Raw genomic sequence first — 16165 nt, 5'->3', positions numbered from 1 at the left:
ATATAATTATCTTGAAAGCAGCTTAGATCAAAAAAAGAACCTGAGCTGTTTAGAGTGTCAGTCTCCAAGAGAAAGACAGAGAATGAAGACTCCTAGAATAATCGACCAGGGAACTGACATCCTTCTGCGTCCCTCTGACAGACCTCCCCTTCCTCGCAGGCTGATAGGAAGGCACTCTGCCATTGGTCTCCTGTCTCACTAACGGTCTGTCTCATCAACAAGCTCATCTCAGACCCACCACGCTGCCTCGACAGAGGGCAACACAAGAGCACAGGCTGTCAGGCTCATTCATTCCTTCTCATTCACTGGGCTAAAGGGCTTCTCCTCCAGGTTACCAAGAAGCCTTACCTGTGGGCCTCTGCACTGTCGGCACTCAGCTGCTTGGACAAGGGCCGATGCCCATAGCTGAAGGGAGCCATTAGGCTGGTACGGTGCTGTATTGGAATCTGACTGGCTCCGGGGCTGATGGTAATGCCCCGGCCCGCAGAGCCTGCACTTGTCCCGGCCATGTTGCTGAGCATGTCAACAGGCTCCTGTAGCTGGATAGTCACTGGCTGTGACTGGCTAGCCTGCTGGAGGCCCAAGCAGGTTAGCGCTACACTGGGAGGTGGGGAACAGTTCTCAGGCTGCTGCTGGAAGATTGCACCATGGGAGGGTAATCCTTGAAACTGGGAGGAAGACGTAGCACCTGCAGAGAAAGGGACCACAGGATGTGCCCGGTTATCTGCCAGATAAAAGAGGAGCCCAGGACTCCAGAATCACAGCAGATAGCATCTGGAACAGACTTCTTGAACCTCACTATACAAGACAAGAACAGAAACTGATCTGACTCACCAGGTCCTTCCCACAGAATTATGACTCAGTAGGTCAGGTGGGTTCCCCATGAATTTGTATTTCCAGCTAAGACTCCAGCTAAGAGCCAGTCTATGGCTGGATTTTGAGTAGCAGAGATGTATACATACAGTGTTTCTCAGATATGGGCGCACAGGAATGACCCCGAGAGTTGGTTAAGTTGCACGTTTTGATCTGGCAGATCTGGGATAAAATCTAAGGTCCAACTCTGATCCAAGGACTCCACCTTGAGCAGGTAGAACCTACAGACAATTCTAATGCTTCTCTAGAATGCCAAGGAGACTGACAAGGGCCTGACTGCGTGCTAGTCTCTGAATAACCACACCCACCGGTCTTCACACCTAGGAGGACTGGAGAGCGTTTCTGTAGCTATATTAGTAATGGTTAATCTGTAGTAAGGACCATCACGTGGGGAACTGTCCCAGGTGATTTACACAGATTTCTTAAGTGCTGCTATTATTACAGGTGTTACTGAGAAAGCACAGGGCTCCAGAAGTTAAGGAATTTACCAAAGTTTCACAGTCAAGAGACAAACTAAAAAAACAACAACAACAAAGCAAAGCAAAAACCAAGTCTTTCCCCACATGGCACATAATGGATCTATCTCCACGGCCATCTCCACTCACCGTGAGACGGGATCATGGCACTGCTGACGGGGGGAGGACTATTACTTGGCTGCCTGAAGAGATGGTTGTTGGGGTGGCTGGGGGGTGGGCTTGAAGGCTGAATCCTTAACCTTAAAAGTGACAGAACAGGTGCATAAGCCTCCTGAGGTGACAGAGACACATGGAGATAACGTTTGGCCACATAATACACACAAACAGGTATCTTTTAGTCTAGACAGGACAGCCATGGTAGCCAACCACCACAGGCCCGTCCACCAGTCAGTCTTCCCTGCCACAAATGTAGCACTCGCTGGTCTGGCCTGCAATCAATGGCTGTCAGGGCTGTCAGGTTACTCTGTTCATGGGGCTAAAGGAATAGTTAGGATTTTAGGAAGTTCTTCAAACTCTAAATCAGCCTTCCTGTTTGTCCAAAAGACTATCCCAAAGTGAATGCTCCAGTCAGTCAGTTTTCCCCATGAGTCAGGCCTAGGGTGCCATACTGGTCAGCCAGTTATTTAGGAAGGGTATAAGTGATTCATTACCTCTGGAGCTGGTGGGTGAGGAGGGCTGGCTGATTTTCACACGCAGCCTGAAGAGGTGGGGAAGGCTGAGAAGGACAAATAGAATCCTAAAACATAAAATCAGGAGCTGTAAAGTTCATCAGAGCTATTCTTGGAAGAGAAGATGCAGGAAGTATTATCTGTGACTCAGAATTTCACTCCTGCGCTTCATCACACATGTCGTCCATAAACACAACTCACACCCCACTTTGCCCTGAGTCTTTTTCACAATGCACAGGCTAACGAGCCTAACAGCAGACTCAAAACGCACTGGAGAAAGCAAAGGGTGAGTGAGAGGCCTACTTGGATTTGCTGCTGGAGGATCTGGTGATGCTGCTCCTGCTGGTACAGCATATGCTGCTGCTGGGTCCTCTCCAGGGTTCCCTCATCCACCTGCCCCCCGTACATCTTCTGCAGCTGCTCGCACTCCTGAGGGGAAGCAGTGGGCACAGATGGGGCACAGCCAGGCCCACCCCATGCCATGATCTCAGCAGATGCAGCTCTGCCTCAAGGACTCTTAGGCAGAACGAGCCACAGAAGAAAAGTGTCCTTGCTGGGCATTTGGACAGGGACCCTCACACTTTGTTCTATGGGCATCAATGGGAAACACCAAGGGCAGTGTCCGGTGCGGAATCAAACATCAATATGAAGCACATGCTACTTGAAGCTCCTGGTCCTTCACAGTAGCCTGGAAGCAAGAAGCAGGAAGTACTCTGGGAGCAATACCTTAGGCCTGGTGTAACAACAGCAGAATCTGGTGCCCTATGTGGCAAGGGGAATGCCAAGACTGCTTCAAAGTACCTTCCGTGGTGCTTCCTGGTGAAAACCAAACCAAAAATGCCTTTCCAATGAACTACAGGGATAGTGGGGGAAAAATTTCTTTTTGTTTTAGCCTCATTGAGGGGGAAGCAACTTTGATTCATGAGAGGGTGGTATATACGGAGGAAGGCCCATGAGAAAGACACACTGTTTTAAGCTAGACTACTTCAGTGCTGCTAAGATGAAGGGCATGGAGTCAGTGCCCTGTCACCCATGCCCCTCTGTAGATTACCTGCTGTAACTGTTTGATGCTGCTGTTGTTGCCCATTTTTTCCAGGTGAGCTTTGAAGGCCTGTATGCTTGCAGCCCCATCTGAGAACCGGCGAACGGGTGAGAAACGCTCTGTGGGGAGGTGCAGGGTGTTGGAGTCCTTGTAGGTGGAGCTGAATACATGGGAAGAGATGGTTAGCAGCTAGGAGTCATGGGCTCTGACCAATCACACAGGACCACCGCTCCAGATGGATACAGAGACATCGGGCTGCACGAGGAGCCCTGCGCATGTCACTCCCATGTCAATTCCTGAGGTGGCCATTCCCCTTTAGAGGGCTCCTCTCCCGCCTCCACTTACCTCAGGTTGCTCCTGCTTCCCAGGCCTGGTGAGGTCCTGGGGTCAATTACATCCAGTTCTTACACATATACTAGAGCAGGGTGCAACTCCTCAGCACAGTAGAGCTCTGGTTTTTATGGTCATTCACTGTTTTTTTTTTTTTTTTTTTTTTTTAATTATAGTTACATTTTGAGGGGTCATTTTGTGCAAGCTCTGATTTTTTAAGACCAGACCTCTATCTGGTATCTTCAGAAACTTAGAATTTACCATTTGACCTGGAGTTACCTCCAGCAGTAACCTATCTGTGGCTAGAATGAAATCAAAGTCAGTTCTGTGGTCAAAGGTCTGGCCTGGAACTCACAGTTCTGTTCTGGAAAGGGGAGGGTGGAGGCCAGGATCAGGGAAGACAGGGACCTCTGATCCCAGGATGGAGACAGCACATTCCTCAGGAATGCCAGCCTCAAGCTCCTGCACCTACCTTGTAAACACAGGAGGCCTCCTACTGTGAAAGCTAGCTCCTCATATAGCAGCACCCACCCAACCTCCTTCTGACAGAGGGGTCCCCACTGCTCAATCAGAACACAGCTAGTGTCTTATGGGGAGAAAGAAGAGCCATTGATCAGGAGCCCCGAGACAGCAGCAGGCTGGCACACACCTGCGCTTGCTGCCTAACCAGAAAGAGATGTGTATGAGCTGAGATAAGCAGGTTAAAGACTGCAGAGGCAGCGTCCTCACAGCTGATGGAAGGGGACAGGGTGGCAGGTCTAGGGTAGAGATGACAGTACACTGAGCTATGGGTGAGGTGACGGGGTCACCTCGCCAGTTCAGACTGAAGCAGAGCCAAAGCCAAGGAAGCAGGTGAACAAGCAAGTTCAAATACAATGCAGACAGGGAAGGACTGCAGAGAAACGATGGCTGGGTAGCAATGCCAAGAGAGTTCTGATGACAGGTGGAAGCCTTACTCTCTCTTTACTAAGCACCTCTCCTTCACTTCACCAAAGCTTCAAGCAGGAGTGAGCTAGTGAAATGAGCATGAACATCTACTTGTTTTAGTAACATAAAAGGCAAATTAATTGGGAGTGGGGATGGGTGTCACAATCCAGAAACAGCATTCATGAAGGCTGCTTTCAGGAGCATTTTCTGTGTATACTTCAGACTCTGAACTAAAATACAGCACCGGTATGATTTCTCCTCAAATCCGACCCCTACACTTTCAGTTTTTTTCAGGCAATGGATGGGTTTCTGTTACTCAGAGCTGATCTTCAAGCAGTCTTTCTGCACAAAATCATTCTTTCTCCTTTCAGCAAGACTCTCCCAGGTTCCAGGTGTGGGCACAGCTTTCCGGAAACTCATGCTGTGAAGAGGCTGGCCCCAGCTCAGCCTGGCTCGGGAACTTCAGGGGGTCAGTTCCAAGAGACCTGCCCACTGTAGAGGCACGGGCAGTGTCAAGCGTGCTTGACTCTAGTCTCAATAGCAACCATGTTCACCAGGGCAGCCTCAGACAGGCCGCTATTCCACTACACTCTTCAAACAGAGGCGCAGCCCCCAATTGGGTAGACTCTGCTTTGTGTTAACTTTTAAATCACACACTTCCAGGGGTGAATATGTTGACCAGCCCCTCTTCTGTTTCCATGCTGGACTTCACCTATTATAACACAAAGAATAGATATATATTCTGTTCTTTTAATCATTTTCCAGAAAATGAAAAGAACTCAGTGACACAGACAGGCCACCCAGGTCATATCATGTGTTTTATGGCCTTAAAACACTTCTCTTTTCTCCTGAGTTAACTTTAATCTCTTGTGTTTGTACAGTGACTCCACCAAGACAGCTCAATTTATACAAATGTCCCACAGTACACAATCTGCTATTCAAGCATTCACTTGTTTCCAACTCAAACTGTCTTGGCCCTAGAACGCATGGAACGAATGTGTATGTGGGAGCAGACAGCAGAGCTCTAGGAGGCCCGGCAGCGTCTGCAGGCAGAACACTTATCAGTCGGTGGGACCTGCAGGCTGCTGTCATCTTCTTTTTAGGAACAAATGTCAATAGAGGAGAGGGTCTGTGAGGCCGGCTGGCTGGAGCGTGTAGATCACTGTTTCCCTGAGGAGTGCGGAGAATTAAAGCCAGATACTCAAAAGGACAAAAGCTAAACAACAGGCCCTGGGGAGGGCTGACAAATCAAATGCCTGCCGAAGAAAAGGAGGCGAGGAGCAAAAAAGCATCTTTAGAACAAGTGCAAAGCCCTCCAGCACACTGCTGCCCCTGGGGCAGGAGCAGCTCACCAGCCAGCAAGCGTGGAGGAGCTCTCTGAGGTGACTGATTGTAGCTCCCAAGGGGTTTCCACTGAGGGACTGTGCCATTGCGATCTTACACAAGAACCTTCAGTTTCCATTGGCTCCTAACAGGACTTTTTCTTCTGAATTGTTCATGGTCATTTATGAAAGCTTATCTTCCTTCTTCCAGAGTTCCAACGTGGCACTAATCATGTCCCTGTCTGCTCAGAGTTCATCTGTCTGCTGATTACCTGATGCCCAGTGAGTGAGAACACCAAGTGGGGTTGATCAGAGTGACTAATTTCAAGTGTTCCTTCCTACCACACACACACACACACACACACACACACACACCCCTAATTTACTCAGACCCAACTGCTTTCAACTTTCCCAAGAAACTGCATTCCATTACCTCCACAAGAAGACTGGAAGAAGATCAAGCCATGGCTGCTGACTTGGAAAGTGTGGCCTATGAGCTGGGGGACAGAGTCAGAATGGACACAGCTAAGAGTGCCAGTCATCAAGGGAGTCATGGAAGACAATCGTCTCAGCGCTCTTGCTGCCAGGCTACCTTGGGTTCACTGAAGTTTCTCTAGTGAGGGTGGTGAAACTTGTTTTCCCTCTTCAAGGCAATGAATTCTAAGTAACGGAGGCCTAGCAAAAGATCTCGCCATCAGAACAGTCAAAGAATGACTTCCCAAACACTCGAAAGGATACAGCATTCCTGTTCTACCATTCATTAGGGTGTACCTCCTCTACACCCAGCCTGCCGCTCAGGGCTAACACAACATGAACTATTAGAGGTCACGCCTGTGGATGCTGCTACAAAATCCTCATGTCTAGAGTTGCCTTCTGAGAGCATCACTCCCTCAAAGGCCTGTAGGAGTCAGCTGCAGATGATGAATAGGTCTGCTAGGAAATGGGATGGAAGAACCTCGGATTGCTCCAGGATCCGAAAAAAAAGTATTTGCCCAGTGCATTGCCTAGGGCTAGGAGCTGAGATGTGAGTTCGGGATGGCAGGTGGCTTCTAGTCACCAGGAACTGGAGACTAGTCAGAAGGGTGCTGGTCCCATGAGCTTCAAGGAAGCTCACACTGCCATGTGGCTACTCACCGATGCTGGTCAGGTACCAGGTGAGGAGGCCAGACCCGGGAACGGAAAGACTGCTGTCCTAGCTGCCGTTGCAGGTCCGGTGGGATCTCAGCTGTCGGGCTGGTCATGGCCAGTGTATGCCTTTTGGACCTATTTGCCAAGTACCTACAACAAGCAGGGAGGACATTTCATAGTAAAAAAAGACAAGAAGGTTCCCGCGCAAGAAGCAACAGAAGTTAGTCGGAAGCACTGGGTGGGACAGTATGGGGCGCCAGAAAGGCCCCACGGTAAGCAGCCTCTAACAGGATGGAGGTAAAGCATGTCTAACTGGCCAGCACAAGTCAGCTCACACTCAAGTGGCTGGTTTTGAGCCCGAGAGGAGCCATTAAGAGAAGAAAGAGCTAGCTCACGAGGGCGGCAGGATCAATATCCTTACTTCATTCCATTCAACGCAAGAAGTTACGTTCACACATACTAATTCGTCTCCAAATTTCTAAACTATAAGTCACAGGAAATGAACCCAAGGCCCATTTCTAGAGGGACAAGTGAGGTATTCAAAAAGAGTCAACATATGTCTCTTGGTGTCAGAGGCAGCAGGTTTTTTCCTGCTGTCCTTAATGCATCCAAAGAAAATAGACTCTTGTTTGAGAAGAACTGAGATCTCATGTCCTGTGACCAAAACTCCATCATTGGAGAAGAAAAACTGACGTAGTCCCCAGAGGAGTACCTTAGAGGATGAAGAAATAAAACCATATGGGATATTCAGAGTTATTTTCAGGAGGTAAAGAAGCAAGGTAAAGAAACAGAAGAGTCGGCCAGAGCCATGATGCCTTTTACTCTAAGGAGCTTGCAGACCCATGAGGGACAATACTGTAACAAGACCCCGGCCACCGAGTCTGGCCTAGGGTTTCTCAGCTCTTGTCTTGGATAGATAAGAGAAGCACGATTCCTTTCTGTCTCTTCAAAATGATGGGCATTCTAGCCTTTCAATGTTGATCTGAAGAAGAAGGTGGGGCCACAGGAAGTGAAGTCTAAGACATAGAAGATATAATTCAGCTACATCTTTTCAATGAGGACAGACAGGACATAGCACATTTCCTACTTTCTCATTTCTTCATGATACCAGCAGGACTCATTTGCAACCTCATATATCCTTTTATCAGCAAACCATAGAAGCAAGAGCATCAGACTGAGGCAAAGTCACCACGCTTTTTCTTCTACTGTCTAGGCTGTGGAGACAGCTGACAACACCCCTGTTCAGTAGGGTTTTCTTTCTGCATAAGACCAGCCTCTCTGAACAGGAGCTCTTACATAGACCTCTGGGGTGTGGGAAGGGAGTCCCGGACAACCATCAGGCTCTTTCTTGGTTTATTCTGACTACGTTGCCTATGTAAGCTAAAAGCCATTATCAGACTGTAATTCATGGTATGCACACTTGCTAGAGAAAATCATCAGTGGTTAATGTCCATTGATAAAAACACCCAAAGTTTCCCCGAGAGCCCATGAAAACCATTTTATTTCGACTTCCCTCAAGGGAAAACATTTAATCTCAGAGAACACCTGTATGTCTGGGAGAATACATGCTGGATTCTTGTGAAAACCCTTCCCCAGAAAATAAGAAAGACAACTCCACAAGGGTCATGCATGGAGCTGAAGACCATGGCTACTGGGACTGAGGTGAACAGACAGCGCAGCGTGCCTGGTAGTCACTGTTGTTCTCTGTGATCAGGCATCTCGCAACAAGGCTTTGCAAACAATGGGTATTTACATCTGTCCCTGGCCCCCCAACCCCCGTTTTGTTTTCTTTTGTTTTTTTTTCAATTATCTCTTTGTTGGTACAAGGGAGTGGATGAAACACACAGCAAACAGTACGGGAGGTATTCTTTCATTCTCCTGGGAAGGAGGAGTCCATGCCAGAGGTCCATGGCCAGACTAGCTAGGATCACTGTCATCTCAAATCTCCAATTCCTTTCCAGTCAACAGTTCGTGGCAGGTAGGAGTAGGCTTTAGGCCTTCTGAACACTATCAGAGTTGCAATATGAAGGCGGGGGGAAGGGGACAAGGAAGGAGGGAGGAGAGAAATGTTCTTAAGGTTATTGCTGTCACTTAAGGGGTTTCCAGTGGCGCTTATAGAAATGACATTTTCTGGGCAGTCTTCTGTTACTTCCGTGTGGGGAGGAACATGCCATCTGGCTTGAGCAAAGAGACCATACAACTGTTGAAGCTGCACTGCACCAGCTCCCTGGGCAGAGGTGACTTTTCGCTGGTTGCAGGGGAGCCTGCCCAAGGACGTTCTGCAAGCACTGCCAGATGCCACATTACCTCTGCACAGCTTCCTGATCTGGCTCCCCATCTGAGCTCTCCTCGTCCACAGGGGTAACTGCTGGCACTGCCTGCAGAGAGACAGGAAGGAAAGGCTCAGGGTGGCAGCTTATTCTGTGATGCCCTGACCTCTGGTGACGGGACTGAGGCCAAGGGTCTTGTTAGTGTTCTAACTTCAAAGACTTTTCTAGAACCTGTGGGTCAGAGAGACCTTTCACACATCATGTTTTCCAGCTATCTTGCTGGGGTGATGTGTTTGGGTTTCTTCCCTTACTAACCCATTTGCTTGTTTATTTAATAATTAGACGCCTGCCGTAAGATATGCTGTGAATTTATAGCTATGGTCTTTGCCTTTGTTTTGGAGACAAGTGAGCAGACAATTGTAAGAGCATGATTAAGCTCTCAAGTCCTCTAGGAGGTGATTGGAAATTGAAGAAGGCACTTTGGAGGAAGTAGCAGCTGACCGGAGACCTGAGGCATTCACAAGAGCTAGCAGCCAGCAAAGAGCAAAAGGGTCATAGGCTGGAAGAAGAGGAAGGCCTGCAGTGTCCAAGGACCTGGACAACATAGAACCGCTTACCTAGAGTGCCTAGGAACCGACCGTGACCTCACATTAATGTCAGTCCCAGAGTCTGGTGAACGCCAGGAAAGCATCATGATATTTGAAAGCACATTGTCACATAATGTATAATCAAACAGATGTAACTTGATGCTTTAAAATCCTATGTTCTGAAACATAAATTAAATGAGAAGCACCTCACTGAGGTCGCTGGCTCTGCTCTGCATGAACACAGAAATGTTGTGCACCCTCAAAAAATATCCTTTTATTTTTAATAGGTTTTCCAAGACAGCATTTCTTGTAGCCCTGACTTTCCTGAACTCACTTGGTAGACCAGGCTGGCTTCAAACTCACAGAGATCCACCTCAGGCACTGCATCAGACACCATACTTCAATGACTAAAAGGGGCATTTTTTAAAACAATGCATTGTGGGGTTAGCGAGATGGCTCAGTGGTTAAGAGCACATATTGCTCTTGCAGAGGATCAGAGTTTGGCTCCCAGCACCCACACTGGGTAGTTCACAACAACCTGTAAACCAAACTGCAAAGGAGTCTACATCTCTGACCTCTGCCGACACCTGCACTGGGTACACTGCCCTCATTAATGAAAAATAAATATAAAAATTTTCTTAAAAACTGGGTAGTTACAGAACAAAACAAACTTCTTAAAGTAATTCCAACATCTGGATGTTCACATCCTCTACTTTAGCTCTAAGGGTGGCGCAAGCAGCTGAGCAGGAAGTGGCTATAGCCGAGGCTAAGGAGCAACACTCTTATGAAGGACTTCAGACATCATACAGATTTATTCTGGGATGAGCAGTGGTGAATCACTACAGGGTTTTAAGCAGGGGCACAGTGTTACAGGATCCGTGTTTGGAACTGTGAGGTCTCGTTACTTGCAGGGTGAAAGGGACAGCCAGTGGAAACCAGGAGTCCAGCCAGGTGACAGCTACCAGAGTGCCAGAGACTACTGTTGCTCCAGGTGACCATGACTGACGGAAACGGGGTAGAGATGGCAAGATGTAAGCTATTTAATTCATAGACATTAGAGAACCGATTGGCGGAGGGAATAACAATTGTTTAAAGATAAAAAAAAAAAAATCCATCTTTCTAAGCTGTGTAACCATCAGGACAATAACACTGCTGTTCACTGTCACTGTGGGGAAAAGCCAAGTGTCACAGAGTCATGAGATGCTTTGGAACATATTGCATGTCCACTGTGAGCACTTGTGATATAGCCACTAAACCTATGGTGGAGGCAAGCACACGTGCAGATGTGTGGAACTTGGAAGAGCATTCTGGGTGGGGAGCTGGGTGGGCAGCTGGGTGGGCAGCTGAAATCATGGGAGTGGACAGGCACATTCGAGAGAAGAGAGGAGACAGGAAAGGGGCTCCAGGAAACTCAACACTGAGCAGAAAGGAAACCTGAAAAGGAGATTGTCTGGCAGAAGGAAAATCTAGGGTAATGTTACAGGAGAAAAAAAAAAAAGTATTACAAAGAAGGGGGAAAAGGTCAACAATGACCAATAGAGTTGGGACATCCAAAAAGATAAAGATTAAAAATACCCACTGGATTTATCAACAAGAGCTTGTTAGTGACCTTGGCAGCAACGAGTCCAGTGGACACATTAAGTCACCTCACATCCCACAATGCTGATCCCGATCCCTCCTAACCAATACTGACCTTGCCCATCCAAAGCCTCTGCCACCTACCAGCCATGTCATGTACTTTGGCATTTAATCCCACATGCTTTTTTTTTTTTCTTTTTTTCTTTGAGGCTGTGTCTTGCCCTGCAGCCATGGTTAGTTGGGGACGCACTATGTACACCAGGTCAAGTTCAAACTTGCACTGACCCTCCTGTGCCTGCCTCCCAAGTTCTGGGGTCCCATAGCTTTGAAGGCTTTCTTACTATTCAAATACTTCATATAGCTAGCCTTGTCTTTCAAATCATACACAATATACCAACAGCTCTGGTGCAACACTGCTTTCTGAACTGTGGCGCTACTGAAAGTGTGGCCCACAGGCTCACACACCCAGGAGAAGGAAAGCGAGCTTTCTGTGCTTTCACAGCAAGTTAACGGAGTATTTTTACAAAGTAGTGATCCACGATGGATTGGAGAACAGAAGCTGTCAGCTACTGTGACTTTCAGCAGTGCTGCCCTAAACAGCTCGCGAGGACTATGGAGATAGTATTCAATCTGATGAAACTATGACAGAAAAATCACTGCAAATAAACAGAAACCAATGTGTGAAATAAAACCTTTGCATGTCAGTGAAAACACACAGAACACCATGTTAGAGAGGAATATGGGTATTTTAGCGAGTCAAGCTCCTTTATCACTGCCTTCTTTATTGAAAAGCCTCTGAGAAAGTCAGACTCTGGCTACTCACTGGTGTCATGGTGACAAGTGGGGAGGGTCCCCGTGGGCGCTTCAACAGCTGCTGCGCATGTAGTTGGATGTTGGCTCCTCCATCTGAGGCTCTCCGGCCAAGAGGCCCCATTCCATTCAGCAGCTGCAGTGTAGGCGGCTGTAACAGAGACTGCTCCTGCCAGGAGAGAGGGCAGACACAGTGGTGGAATGGTAAAGTAGAGGAGCAAACAGCACCACCTCATCTACTACAGTTAGAGGACCCGCTGACGTGAGGACAACTCAAGAAATCCCCCTCAGCAGAGCTATTTACAAAAGTGAACTTCCCCTCTCTAAGGAAACCCCCAATGCCAAACACAGCCCTTTTAAAGCCTACCAAGGGAAGGTAAGTTTGTTTCCTCTGGGAAGGCCCTTTCCACAGCACGTACCTTGTACTCAAGCTGCCCAGTTGGCTGCAGACTCTGCATGGGCAGCATGTTGTGCATGAAGTTCACGTTAGGGGCCACCTGCAGGAACGGAGCCTGTGGGTTCACTCCAGGGAAGCCGGGCAGGAGCTTCTGCAGATCTTCCATAACTTCCGTGCTGACAGGAAACAGGGAGAGATGTGTGGTTACTCATAAGTATTTACATCTTTGAGTCGATGCTACCTCTATACCCAGTACAGTAATTTTATTTATCTAATTTTTCTTTTTGTTGTTGTTGTTTTCTGTTTGGTTGTACTGAAACTTGCTCAGTAAACCAAGCTGACCTGGAACTCAGAGATCCACCTGCCTCTACCTCCTTCCTGAGTGGTAGGATTAAATGCATGTGGAGCCACCACTACCACCCGGCTTTTTCTATCGTTTTTGTGTGTGTATATATGTGTATGCACATGTTTGTATATGACAATAAACATGTGTGCGGGTGTCCCAACATACAAGCATGTACATGAGTATGGAGGGCAAAAGTGGGACCGTCTTCTATCATGCTTTACTTTTAATTTTAAACCCAGGGTCTCTTGCTGAACCTGGAGCTCACTGACTTGCTGACTCAGGCTGGCCAGGAGTTCAGTGGATCTGCTTGTCTCCACACTACAGAGCTGGAGTTACAGCAGAGGCTCCACAGCTGGCTTTTTCACGGATGCTGGGGATCTGAACTCAGGTCTTTATGCTTGCAGAGCCAGCACCTTCCCTACTACCCAGTGGGAAAGTAAAGTCCCCCACTTTGCTTTTCTCCTAAACTTCTATTTCTAAGATCCTAAAGCAAAGCAGAAGTCTGCTGTGGAACTTCACTCTGTCCCTTTACTCTGAGTTTCTGGGGAGTGGCACTCTTCATTGATTCCTCTCGAAAGCCAATGGAGGAGACACTGGCCCAACTCCAGCCCAGGCTTTCAAAGCCTAGAGGTGAACAGCACGTTTCTAGAGAGCACAGGACCTCTGCTAAAACAATGACTGCCTGAAGCAGCAACTGATTCACAGGGAAAGAATGCAATTACCACTGTCAGTGCTGACAGGACAGATAAGTACTAGATGTTCGGGGCTGTCATGGCCAGTGGACTTTAAATAAGACATCTTTCCACTAATCACAACTCAGGACTCCACCCCTCTGCAGTGACACATGCTGTGGAACCAAAGCGTGCCTTCTATTGCTGGTTGTTTTCGAGCTGAGACCAGGTAACATAAAATAAGCAAACCACCAGGCATGGGCGTTGCTCTGGGGTATCCACTCAGAGGGGAGGCATTAATAAGAAAGCCAGCTCTGCCCCGAGCTGAACCCAGGAGAAGGCTTAGAGCAACCTTCTCTTCTCTGCTCAGTGAAGAAAACACTCAGCAATGAGATGGGCTACTGTTCATGCTGCAGCCCTTAACTACAGGGTAGAAAGGGGGTAAGCTGTCCTTGGTCCATTTCCCTAACATGAGTGCCTCAGGGAACACTGTGATAGGAAGCCTTTAGGAAACACTTTAGGAAATGTGTTTTGGGATTCTTGTTCATTTGAGAGCATAGCAAGAGACTGAACCCCACAAATGCCCCTAACTGTCCACATAGATAAATTGTGTCAATCACTTGTCATCCCTTTTTAGGAGAGTCCTGATATAGAACATGCCACAGACAAAAATCTCTAAAAGCTGTCAAAGTTGAATGATTTATTTACTTATTTTTTTGAGACAGGGTCACTTTATGTGTCCTGGAACTCGATATATAGACCAGGCTAGCTTTGAACTCAAGAGCTCCTTCCACCTCTGCCCCTGAGTGCTAGAATTGAAGGTGCCACAGTTTGCTAAACTCGACTGACTTAGATGGGAACTCCATCACTGTTGACAAAGATGCCATCATACAGACTCTTCACATGGCATGATGGCTGCTAAGAGCCACCAGATATAGGGAGACTTTGTAACTAGTCAAGTCTGCTGTGACCCTGATGTGTTAGAAATGTATCTTGGCCACTTATTTAGATCATGAAGTAAGAGAAAATGCGCCATACGAGGCGCTAAGCCAGAGGAGACCTTTTTGCCTTCATACTGGGCAGGGTGCTGACCAGGTACTTACCGGGGGTCAGCCACTCCCACTGTGTGCCTCCTCATCGACAAATAGCGAACCAAGGCTTCTGGAGAAGGCTCTTCACCCTCATCGCTGTCCAAGTTCAATGTCCCATCAGGCTGAGGTGGATGGAAACACAACTGATCAGAAATAAATCAGAAGGAAGGAAAGGAATTGTGGCTCGGGGAAGAAAAGCAGTTTCAGCTGACAGTGATCACATATGGCTACTTGCCTCTATAATCTGGTTCTCTGGGTTGATCAGCTGAACTTGCGGGACACTAATGTTCATAGCAGCACCTGTCTGCTCCGCCTGGAAAGCAGTACATATGGATTTACAAAGACCTTGAAGCACCAGAGAAAAACAATAGCTTTTCAAAGTAGTCTCTCTCCACGCCCTCTAAGACATGGTTTTGCTATGTGGCCCAAGCTATCCTTGAACTTCCATCATCTTCTACCTCAGACTCCCAAGGGCTAGGATTATATTCAAAGGGGTCTTGATTGCTAAAGTCTAGTTCTTCTGCTGCCAGAGAAAAGAAGCATTCTTTAGAGAGAACAGTATCACAAAACAATTTGCTACTTCTCACAACAAAATTAAGAAGATAACTATTTCTGCCATGTGACCTCTCTCTAAAAGAAAGACTCAGACCTTGACTTTGACTGTCTTCTGACAAAGGAGGAGCTGCCAAGAAATATTCAGACAAGAATCTCTCCTGACTGAAGGCTGGTGAGCAGTGGCTAGCCCTTAACCTGGTATAACCTGCCTTCACCTCAGTGACTCGAGACATTGCCCACCTGGATATTGACTGGTGCTTGAAACGTCATGGCTCGGGGCATGCTGGGAAGTGCTCCAAGACGCAGAGTTTTATGTCTCTTATGTCGATCGCACAGCAGGCTGTAGATTGCACTATAGTGATCATAGGCATCCGATCTTAATGACTACCGAAAGAGAAGGGGAGAGAGTGAAGCCCTGATGAGATGGCACCTCAAGGGCCACACTTCCCACAGCAGAACACAGAGCAGCTTCCTCCCTCCTTCCCAGGCCCAGGGAGGGCAAAGGAGAGGAGAAGGACAAAAGCACAAAGATCCAAGAGCTCAGGAAAGAAACAATTCGGGAAAGGCAATTAAGAGGAAGGGCCTCTTATCTCATCTTTCTTAGGTACCTGAAGTGTTCGTTCCTTATCCAGTCCCATATCTTCCATGGCCAAGAGGACCTCATCATTGAGAGGATCTGTCTGTCTTTCCTCCTTCAGTTGCTGGCATTCAGCTATTAACTATAACATGGAAAGATGCAAGCTGTCAAGTCTCCAGTTAACTACATCAAAATAGCATGCGATACAGATTGACCAAGCTGTTTCATGCCCCATTGCTGCAGATTCTCTGGGTCTCATACAACATCTATGTAAGATAGTGCTGGCATTCAGCTATGAGCTGACAGGAACCTCCTGTTTCCTGAGCTCCTGGGGTACATGGAATGATCATAATGGGAGCAGCAGTATGCTACAGAAGCTGTTGAAATAAGCACACTCACAGAAGAGAGGCATACCGGCAGCAGTGAGTGGCAGAACTTGGGGCACACTGTCTCAGAAGTCAAAAGCAAACTATGTTTAGGGACACATGGTAAGGACGAGTGTCCCTCGTCTCCCAGC

The 16165-nt window shown here is 47.7% G+C and overlaps 1 protein-coding gene across 5 annotated transcripts in view; it reads right to left on the bottom strand.

Moving 5' to 3' along the window:
- The window catches only part of Sik3 (SIK family kinase 3), a 205875-nt gene that overhangs the window by 13064 nt on the left and 176646 nt on the right, over positions 1-16165 (bottom strand). For 2 of the 5 annotated variants that reach the window (XM_055621928.1, XM_055621929.1), the window contains exons 8-20: positions 15680-15790; positions 15312-15455; positions 14752-14829; positions 14529-14638; positions 12431-12584; positions 12025-12180; positions 9074-9144; positions 6773-6916; positions 3069-3219; positions 2321-2446; positions 2000-2085; positions 1479-1588; positions 349-688 (exon numbers count right to left, since the gene is read on the bottom strand). In XM_055621928.1, coding sequence (XP_055477903.1) covers positions 349-688; positions 1479-1588; positions 2000-2085; positions 2321-2446; positions 3069-3219; positions 6773-6916; positions 9074-9144; positions 12025-12180; positions 12431-12584; positions 14529-14638; positions 14752-14829; positions 15312-15455; positions 15680-15790 — 1781 coding nt within the window. Of the gene's footprint in view, positions 1-348; positions 689-1478; positions 1589-1999; positions 2086-2320; positions 2447-3068; positions 3220-3508; positions 5029-6071; positions 6136-6772; positions 6917-9073; positions 9145-12024; positions 12181-12430; positions 12585-14528; positions 14639-14751; positions 14830-15311; positions 15456-15679; positions 15791-16165 lie in introns of those variants that run through there. The other 3 variants (XM_055621931.1, XR_008721798.1, XM_055621932.1) reach the window with 3 other exon arrangements.

This window comes from Psammomys obesus, unplaced genomic scaffold (assembly GCF_907164565.1).
Source record: "Psammomys obesus unplaced genomic scaffold, mPsaObe1.curated_primary_1811, whole genome shotgun sequence".
Classification (NCBI taxonomy): Eukaryota; Metazoa; Chordata; class Mammalia; order Rodentia; family Muridae; genus Psammomys; species Psammomys obesus.
Note: the sequence above shows the minus strand (reverse complement) of the source record. Positions and strands in the feature narration are given on the sequence as shown.